Below are 10,506 nucleotides of genomic sequence, written 5' to 3' on the forward strand. Positions count from 1 at the left end.
TTCTTCTTAACCTGTCCGCGCATCCTAGTAGTAGAACGATAATATAAAGTAACTCCATTTAGCCCTATGCTAATGTAGACTTTGTGACTAAAGTGATGCTTTTTAGACGTCAGATGTTTACAAACTTCAAAAGTGGCCGGGATAGGATTTTAAGCCATATACCTCTCCAGTCCTTTCGGATCCACGTGGCGGTACACAGGGTGTACAGGCTTTCTGTACTAGACTAGCTCTAACATCCCGATTCTAACTAATCAACTTGACATTAGTGCTGGGCTGGAATCAAAAACCTGTATCTAAGCCTACAGTCGCTCTCCGGGTAAATGGTTGGTGACCGGCCGCGGGGCTCGTGGGCTAGTGTGTTGATGAGAGGGAGTAAATAAAGGAGAGTATGGGAGGCCACCGCTACAACTCACCTGGTAGTGCTTGTGGACGTGGTCCTTGACGTAGGAGGCGTTGAGCGCCTTGCCCTCCATGGTGTGGACCAACATCAGCTCGCCCATCTCTGGCGGGCCGTTACGAAGACAGTCATGACTCTGGAGGAGGGGAGACAGAGGGAGGGAGGGGAAGTGAGGGAATGAGTGGAGGGAAGACGAGAACAGGTTAGGATTTGACGCATCCAACATATCCATTCGATTCGCCACTCTAAAAACACGGCTTTGAGCTGAAGAGCTCGTTTTCTCTGCTGTTGTTATGTTCGTCAACTAGGTCAACACTTCACCATATAATGGTCACCTTACTATTTTAAACCTTAACGATTAACATTGACGGGGCTGTAGTGGAGCGGGTTGAGAGTTTCAAGTTCCTTGGTGTCCACATCACCAACAAACTATCATGGTCTAAACACATCAAGACAGTCGTGAAGAGGGCACGACACAACCTTTCCCCCTCAGGAGACTGAAAAGATTTGGCATGGGTCCCCAGATCCTCAAAAAGTTCTAAAGCTGCACCATCGAGAGCATCCTGACCGGTTGCATCACCACCTGGTATGGCAACTGCTCGGCATCTGAGGCACTACAGAGGGTACACTGACCCCCCCCTCCATTTGTTTTGTACACTGCTGCTACTCGCTGTTTATTATCTATCACCCCTACCTACATGTACAAATTACCTCAACTAACCTGTACCCCCGCACACTGACTCAGTACCGGTACCCCCTGTATATAGCCTCGCTATTGTTATGTTATTGTGTTACTTTTTAACTTTAGTTAATTTGGTAAATATTTTCTTAACTCTTCTTGAACTGCACTATTGGTTAAGGGCTTGTAAGTAAGCATTTCATTTCACCTGTTGTATTCGGCGCATGTGACAAATAAACTTTGATTTGATTTGATTAAGACACAGAGCGGTGTAGAGTGGAACTCACCACAATGTTCTCTGGGAATAAGTTGTCGCAGTAGGAGCCGTCATCATAGTTGACCTCGTAGAAGGTCTGCGACGCCATGCCGATGATGGTGCAGGGGTAGAACCAGCCGTCGCTGTTCCGACCAATCACCTTCTGGCCCAGAGAAAACTCCCCCCTTGGCCCCGCCCTCGCCTTGACAGACAGAGAGAGGAAGGGTGTTTGAGTATTTGACATCGAGGGAAATATCATATATTTGATTAAAATCTATCTACTGTCATTTTATTTATATGTTGTTAGAGCAGTGGATCACAGCCTTCATATTTTATGATAATTTCAGTTGGCAGGAAACCCATAAGCGTGACATATGAGATTTAATCTGAGAACCGTATAGCTTAGCAGTGAAGCTAACACTTAGGCTGACACATTCAAAACATAAAGATAAGTAGAAGCTGTTCATTTTGCAAATGTCTATTCACACAGCGTAATACAGCTCGCACCTTGTGATTGGTCTTCTTGTGCTTGTGGCATGTGACGGACACCACGTAGGGCCAATCGGCGGGCTTCATGAGCACGCCGGCGATGTGAGCGCAGGTGACATGAAAGGAGGTGGAGCAGCTGTCGTGGGAACACTGGATACACGCGCCACACATCTGCTTGGTGTTTTTATGGCAGTACACACACTTCTGCAACAGAAGAGAAGGGAATAGCTGTGTTAGAATCAAAACATCGTATTGACTTTGTCTAAAGTCTGTCAACAAAAACAACTTTTCTACACTATTGTCAGAGCATTTAGTTATTTCAGGAGTATGTTTTAATATCGACAAGAGCAAGAAACTTGGCTGAAAATAAATGCTTAACTTTTATTGAGTTTACTTTGATACAGAAGCAACACAGTGCACCCTTTGTGTGCGAAGTCAATGTTATTTTTTGTTTTTTTTAAACCCATCCAAATATTGTTCGAGCAAAAATGATATTTCAGGGGTACAGTTTTAGTCAAAACGTGGTGTAAAAGCAAGTGAACAATGAATAAATGCTCAACGTAAGTTCGGTGAAACAGTATTTCACTCTAAAGTTTACAAGTGAAACTTTTGTTTTAACTTTGATATTTGTAAATGTCATGAAAGGGTGGGAGACACTCAATCAAATGCAGTTAGAAAGGTGGTGCGCTCTGTTGCGCACAGCAGGAGTTTAAACGAGGCAACATTTTAAGTTGGCTCTTCAAACTAATATTATCCTTCATCTGTTATTTTCCTGTCTATCCTTTCTTCTTTCTGCCTCCTTGGTCCTCTCGTACCTGGCATTTCCTCACCTCGCATCGGTCGCTCATCTCTTTCTCCCATCTCTCCTTTACCCTCAAGACTTGTTTTCTAACTCGCCTCCCTCTCTCACCATCCGCCTTTTCCTTTCTTCCACTCTTTCAACCTATTCCTCCCATCTCCACCCTCCCAACTACTAACCCCCTCTCTCTTTCTCTCCATCCCTCTTTTCTTCCCTCCCCCTCACTTTCTTAACCCCTCTCCCTGCCTACCCCCCTCCCCTCGCTCGCTCTCCATCCCTCTTCTGTCTCCTTCTCTCTCTCTGACAGATTGCATATAGCCCGCCGTGACCCGCAGGAGATCGATGGAAAATAAAAAATATTTATTAAAATGTCAATACTTCATTTTAGACCCCGTGGGCCAGCGGTGGAAATGCACAACAGCTCTCGATAGGGCCTCGGCTAGGAGATATTTCACCGGCTTCGCAGTCGCCTGATTTAATATTCCACTGGGCAGAATCATGAGACAGGCTTCACAAATGGAACGAACCACAGGAGGAGATTTATGGACGTCAACAAACATTTATTTATTTGTTTGTTTGTTTAGCTTCCCCCTTTTTTGCTTTGGTCTTTGCCGGCTGAGGTAGAACCAATGCATCAAATTTCCTCATAGAAATACAGTTGAAGTCGGAAGTTTACATACACCTTAGCCAAATACATTTAAACTCAGTTTTTCACAATTCCTGACATTTAACCCTAGTAAAAATTCCCTGTCTTAGGTCAGTTAGGATCGCCACTTTATTTTAAGAATGTGAAATGTCAGGATAATAGTAGAGAGAATGATTTATTTCAGCTTTTATTTCTTTCATCACATTCCCAGTGGGTCAGAAGTTTACATACACTCAATTAGTATTTGGTAGCATTGCCTTTAAATTGTTTAACTTGGGTCAAACGTTTTGGGTAGCCTTCCACAAGCTGGGTGAATTTTGGCCCATTCCTCCTGACAGAGCTGGTGTAACAGAGTCAGGTTTGTAGGCCTCCTTGCTCGCACACGCTTTTTCAGGTTTGCCCACAAATGTTCTATAGGATTGAGGTCAGGGCTTTGTGATGGCCACTCCAATACCATGACTTTGTTGTCCTTAAGCCATTTTGCCAGAACTTTGGAAGTATATTTGGGGTCATTGTCCATTTGGAAGACCCATTTGCGACCAAGCTTTAACTTCCTGACTGATGTCTTGAGATGTTGCTTCAATATATCCACATAATTGTCCTTTCTCATGATGCCATCTATTTTGTAAAGTGCACCAGTCCCTCCTGCAGCAAAGCACCCCCACAACATGATGCTGCCACTCCCGTGCTTCACGGTTGGGATGGTGTTCTCCGGCTTGCAAGCCTCCCCCTTTTTCCTCCAAACATAACGATGGTCATTATGGCCAAATAGTTATATTTTTGTTTCATCAGACCAGAGGACATTTCTCCAAAAAGTACGATCTTTGTCCCCATGTGAGTTGCAAACCGTAGTCTGGCTTTTTTTATGGCGGTTTTGGGGCAGTGGCTTCTTTCTTGCTGAGCGGCCTTTCAGGTTATGTTGATATAGGACTCGATTTACTGTGGATATAGATACTTTTGTACCCGTTTCCTCCAGCATCTTCACAAGGTCCTTTGCTGTTGTTCTAGGATTGATTTGCACTTTTCGCACCAAAGTACGTTCATCTCTAGGAGACAGAACACGTCTCCTTCCTGAGCGGTATGACGGCTTCGTGGTCCCATGGTGTTTATACTTACGTACTATTGTTTGTACAGATGAACGTGGTACCTTCAGGCGTTTGGAAATTGCTCCCAAGGATGAACAAGACTTGTGGAGGTCTACAATGTTTTTCTGAGGTCTTGGCTGATTTCTTTAGATTTTCCCATGATGTCAAGCAAAGAGGCACTGAGTGTGAAGGTAGGCCTTGAAATACATCCACAGGTACACCTCCAATTGACTCAAATGATGTCAATTAGCCTATCAGAAGCTTCTAAAGCCATGCCATCATTTTCTGGAATTTTCCAAGCTGTTTAAAGGCACAGTCAACTTAGTGTATGTAAACTTCTGAACCACTGGAATTGTGATACAGTGAATTATAAGTGAAATAATCTGTAAACAATTGTTGGAAAATGTACTTGTGTCATGCACAAAGTAGATGTCCTAACCGACTTGCCAAAACTATAGTTTGTTAACAAGAAATTTGTGGAGTGGTTGAAAAACGAGTTTCAATGACTCCAACCTAAGTATGTAAACTTCCGACTTCAATTGTACGTTTTAATTGTACGTGGTCCCTTATATTATGGAATGTTTCTTTGTAGCTACGGAGCCTAAATTTTAGTGCTCACTAGTCTCTGCACTAATGAATGAATCGACGCATTCAAAGTGTCTCACACAACTCCAAATAAATGAGGAATATTTTACTTGAGAGGAAAAACAAGGATACCATGGAGTTCTTTAAGGGTTTGCACTAAGTTACTGCTGGTTGCCATGGTAGCCTAGGCAGAGAGCTCTGTAAATATTGTACACATTTTTGTTATTTTTAAGTGTTTTTATGTCTCTTTTTTTTGGCCAGATTGGTAGCTAGACTATTAGGATTTACATGCAGCACCATTTTTTCTTGATTCATCTGCCGGGCAAGACAACAAATCACAACCGCATGCAGTGTCCTGGGATGTCCGAGAGGGTAAGGGGACTGTTCCTAACCACTGTCCATGTGTGGTGGCTTTTGAGCCCTTTTTCAGCAGCCGTGCAGGGTTCCACATGTTCGGCAATAGAGCACTAATACCCGTGGAGGAGCCGCTCCTGTGGAGGAACTGAACGTCGGGGAAGCAGGTTGTGGTACACTGACGAAGAGCTCCGGGCCAGTTTGTCTGACTGTCTTTGTTTCTCCCTGGCTGTACCATTGATGCCCCCGTCCACTCAAGCTATACTGCATTTCCAGCCCACTGCATCAACTCCCTTTCCATCATCCGGAACTGACTAGTAGAGAAACTTTTCAGGACCCAACATTGAAGACCATAATGGAAATATGTCTGACTTTTTTTGTGATATCCCTGTCATGTGTGTGTGTGTTTCTTTAACTAGCAAATAAAATCAATCAAACAGCTCGAGGGGGGGAATTCCAAAGGATTGGCACCTGATTTGAACTCATCCATCTGTCCCAAAACCAGAGCTCAATGAAGACTAGGATAGGCCAATTTCTATTGTAGATTCTCAAATTTAAATACAAAATGAAGTTGGTTCTGGAAGTATTCTAAGGGCGATTATTAGGTTGCATAAACATGATTTTACCCCCACAATCCTTGCCTTTGAACTGGCATCAATAAAGAGGATCCGTTGCTGTTGTCGGTCAGAGTCTGGGAGACAGGCAGGCTGCAGACAGGCTGACTGACTGGGGAAGAAACAAGCTTGCTTGAGCCTACTGCCTGAGGTTCATAGAAACCGCCCCTTTATAACTTTGAAACTAGATAGTTTAAGGTGTATAATACGACCAAAGTTGTCTTTTAACTCTCCAAATTGAGTCTAATATAACCGTTACCAATTATCACTAGATTTGAGAAAGAAATACTTACACGTCAGATGCATATTTTGGCACTAAGCAAAAGAAACTTTCTCCATTTGAAAAAAATAGCATTTTCTATACAATTCTTATTAGTGCTTCTGACTTTACCAAGTTAAATTTGTTTGTACTATTTTATTTGTTCCAAGTTAGCTTTAGATTTGAGGGTTTGGTAGCCCTTTCCACTCACAGCTCGTGATCCCGTATACAGTTTAAAAATGGCAGAGTTTGTTATTGATAAGCACCTAAATAGGAACGCAGTGGCTGTACAGTAACATGCTATACATGAGTTCAGGGGTCACATTCTCCGCTTCACAGCACTGTATGGGTTTTGACTGACAGCCATTATAAACTTGAGCACTGCAGGTTCAAGAAGATGGCCAAATCCATCCCGCTAATTGGGCTACTTTTGCATATTTGTTGTTTGAGTGAGGGACATGCGGTGAATCTGTGTTCAGAAAGTTGAGACTCCATTGTCTGCGCACCACAATTACAATCCGTTTGTCTGAAGTGCCTGGATTCTGACTAAACGTAACAGTATCCAGGTCACCTGTGATTTCCTTGATTTGACTGAGGGTGTAAATCTGCACCATCTTACTTCATTAAGGCTGTCATTCTCCTAGAATTACCTGTCTCACTTCATTTGGACTACTTTCAAACAATTATCTTGCTCTTGTCCATTTGATCAAATGCTCTACAACCTTTTCCCCTTATTCTTTTCCCTTTCCACTTTTTTGATTCAAATTCTGTACCGTATAGTAGTTTGCCAGTAAAATCGTCACTATTCAATCATCCTGTAAACTCTTATCTTGATGCTCCTAGAATAAGTCTGTCTATAAAGTATCCACTGGCTTGTCATTTGAGAACTGTGTATGATAATATGATAATTACAGTTTCCTGTTGACTAATAACAAGTGGTGCCCCAAATTAATTAGATCACACCATTCCTCTACAATAGAGATAAGCCCAGTCAACCAAATCATTAGGAGGGTGCGGCAGCTTTTTAACAGCCCTTTTGAAAAGGTGGAGGAAACAGTGCTCGGTTGTAAATTATTCAAAAGACGATCTTCACTTCTTTTGATAGATTATTTCGGGGGGGACGACGACAGACATTAGATTTGTAGGCTGTGCGACTGAAGTCGCTTCGGATGAAGGGAGGGAGGGATCAAGCGAGGGACGGAGAGAGGGAGATAAAGGGAGGGAAAGGGAGCAGTGTGTTCAAAGGCACGGCAGCAATGGGAAATTGCCTTCTGCCCGCGGGATCAACGCAGTTCATTTAGCGCACTGAGAAATGACACCTGATTATTCAGCCATTCATTTCAGTGCATGTATTATTTAACTCTGCCACCGTCCTCCTTGGCTCTCTAATACACCGCCATCCATACAGGAGGAGGAGAGAAGGAGTGACGGATGGTAGGAAACGGAGTGACAGAGCAAAAGAGAGAACGGGAGACAGTTGAGAGTGAAGGGAGTTGGGGAGAGAGAAAAAGGAACACAGAGAGAGAGAGAGAGCGAGAGAGAAGAGAAAAAAAGGAACAGAGAGAGAGAAGAGGAAAAAATTAACAGAGAGAGAGAGAGAGAGAAGAGAAAAAATTAACACAGAGAGAGAGAGAGAGAGAGAGAGAGAGAGAGAGAGAGAGAGAGAGAGAGAGCGAGAGGTGACAGTGAAGGGAGTTGAAGAGAGAGAGAGAGAGAAAGAAAGCAAGAAAGAAAGAAAAAAGACCAAGGACTGACAGAGATGATGAAGGAGTGATTGTGAGAGAGGAGGAGTGATGGGGAGAGAAAACGATATGAGAGCGGGAGACGCGAGGTAGTACGTGAGAGAATAGTTGAGAGACCAGGGCCCGTATCCACAAAGCATATCAGAGTAGGAGTGTTGATCTAGGATCCGTCCATATAATTTATGGCAAAACTTATCCGAGATCAGCACTCCTACTCTAAGATGCTTTGTGGATACGGGCCCTGGTAGCGACAGAGCAGTCGCAGCAGTTGAGGAGCAGGATGGGAGGAGCATAATCCTAGACTACTCGGCCTAACTTTGAGAAGGCTCCCCCAACTCAAAGGAGATCACCAAGTTTAAGCAAATGCCGTGCATTTTACACATCGGCCATCTAGGACCAGAGTCATGTACTTTAGGGCACACTGTTAGGGCCACTCATTGGACAAGTTCAGTTAGTCGCCTTCCCTGTATCAGGCCATTTGGTGCCAATTGAGCATGACTCTTGGGCTCCCTCCACTCACCAGACTCTTCCTGTTCTCTGGGATGGCGCTGATGTCCACCGGCTCCCTCTCGATGGCGTTGACAAAGCGGGCCTCGGCCACAGCGATGGCACAGATCACATGGACCCACCTGGAGGGAGGAGGAGAAGAGAGGAGACACGACGTGTGTAAGGAGGGGACACATATGACGCGAGCCCCCAACTGTTCACAAGCAATGCCATGTTACAGTAAACGTAGGGTACGGCCAGTGTCATGCAGAAGTTAGGGAAGGGGAGACTGACCGGTTGTCCGTGGTCATCTTCAGAGCGCCTCCTCGTAAGTTACACAGACAGCAGTCCTGTGAGAACACATAAAAGCAAAAAGGTTAGGCTGTGGGTAGGCAGTGGACACCTAGGGGAAGTGGGGGGTGTTGTTCAGCTGCAGCGCAGTGCTGGAGTACTGGATGAGGGAAAGTCAGCACAGTTTAAGAGTGACAGTTGTATCAACATCCCTGCATATAAAATGCGTTTCCAAATTGGATAGATAATGTCAATTAAGAAGCCCAGTGGTTTGAGTCCATATGGAGTTGTTTCCAGTGAAGGCATAATGCGGTTTTGTGTTGATTTGATTGAGGACTCACCGCTGTCCAGGCGAGCGCTGTACATCTCAAACACTTCCAGGCCTCGTTGTGTACCGTTTCCGGCCTAACACCATAACAACCTGGGGAGAGAGGGGTAGAGAGAGAGAGGGGTAGAGAGAGAGAGGGGTAGAGAGAGGTAGAGAGAGAGAGAGGTAGAGAGAGAGAGAGAGAGAGGGGTAGAGAGAGAGAGAAAGGTAGAGAGAGAGAGAAAGGTAGAGAGAGAGAGAGAAAGGTAGAGAGAGAGGTAGAGAGAGAGAGAGAGGTAGAGAGGTAGAGAGAGGTAGAGAGAGAAAGGTAGAGAGAGAGAGAAAGGTAGAGAGAGGTAGAGAGAGAGATGTAGAGAGAGAGAGGGAGAGAGAGACAGAGGTAGAGAGGTAGAGGTGTAGAGAGAGAGAGAGGTGTAGAGAGAGAGAGGTAGAGAGAGGTAGAGAGAAAAAACAAGTCAACATTAAATGAATCTTCTGGCCTGCCTTTCACATTTATTGGTACTGAACCTACTGAGCCATGGGCTCAGAGAAGGATTCTGTTATTAATCAAAGCACAACTTTCTCCTCCTCTCTTTTTACAAATCCACACATCTACATGTCACTGGCTGTTCTGCAGTAGTCGCTTATTGGGCTGCAAAAGCGTTTTTGTTGTCGTTGTTCTTGCATTTGAACTCGTGTGCATTTAGATCAGCTACAAGCAGTGACCCAGGAAGAGAAGACGAGAGTGGGGGGTGAGAAGAGAGCGTGTTTGTTTTTGACAGGATGCCTCCCCGCTTCATTTCTTCTTCTCAATAACCCCGGTGCTGCTGCCTGTCCAGTGTCTTGCTAGCTCTCAGTGCTCCTCTCTCCTGGATGGGATAATGAACTTCCCTGTCTGGGGTGGGAGCTCCGCTTTAGTGCTAATAAGAACCCAGGAGGCCCACTTGGTGTGTGTGTGTGTGTGTTTGTGGGGGGGGGGCAGTGTTTGTGTGTCCTTCACTAAGGAACCAATTGTGTTTAAATGTGGACTAAATGCACGCCTTTAAGCGGGATCTCATCCATGATGAAACCTATGACTATCAATTCACTGAAACTTAGGGTAACAACAGAGTTGAGAACAATCATCTAGGCCGAAGCTGAACTGAAGTGTAGTCAAAACCCAACTAAGCAAGCAGAAAAACACACACACACACACACACACACACACACACACACACACACACACACACACACACACACACACACACACACCTGATAACAAGCTCTCTGCCATCTCATGGCGCTGCACTTTGACAGATGTTGCACTTTGACAGATGCCGTATGCCCCTTAAAATTGAACTGTCGGCATCTCCGTGAAAAAATAACAAGTGGTGGGGAAAGTGGGTTTGTTGGTAAATAAAGAAAGACGGAACTTTCTGGAGTGTTGTCTTCAGAAAAAGAGGCTGTGCATTTCAAGACATGGCATATGGGGGTGCAGTGAGATACACAATGGGCTGGATGAGTCTCTTCTCGTCACT

At 44.6% G+C, this 10,506-nt stretch overlaps 1 protein-coding gene across 5 annotated transcripts in view; it reads right to left on the bottom strand.

Moving 5' to 3' along the window:
• The window catches only part of LOC101448002 (lysine-specific demethylase 4B), a 92,340-nt gene that overhangs the window by 8,784 nt on the left and 73,050 nt on the right, over positions 1-10,506 (bottom strand). For all 5 annotated transcript variants that reach the window (XM_014215844.2, XM_045687322.1, XM_014215843.2 and 2 more), the window contains exons 15-20: positions 9,024-9,103; positions 8,686-8,741; positions 8,426-8,534; positions 1,840-2,025; positions 1,364-1,534; positions 414-533 (exon numbers count right to left, since the gene is read on the bottom strand). In XM_014215844.2, the coding sequence (XP_014071319.2) occupies positions 414-533; positions 1,364-1,534; positions 1,840-2,025; positions 8,426-8,534; positions 8,686-8,741; positions 9,024-9,103 (722 nt within the window). The remainder of the gene's footprint in view (positions 1-413; positions 534-1,363; positions 1,535-1,839; positions 2,026-8,425; positions 8,535-8,685; positions 8,742-9,023; positions 9,104-10,506) is intronic.

This window comes from Salmo salar, chromosome ssa10 (assembly GCF_905237065.1).
Source record: "Salmo salar chromosome ssa10, Ssal_v3.1, whole genome shotgun sequence".
Lineage (NCBI taxonomy): Eukaryota > Metazoa > Chordata > Actinopteri > Salmoniformes > Salmonidae > Salmo > Salmo salar.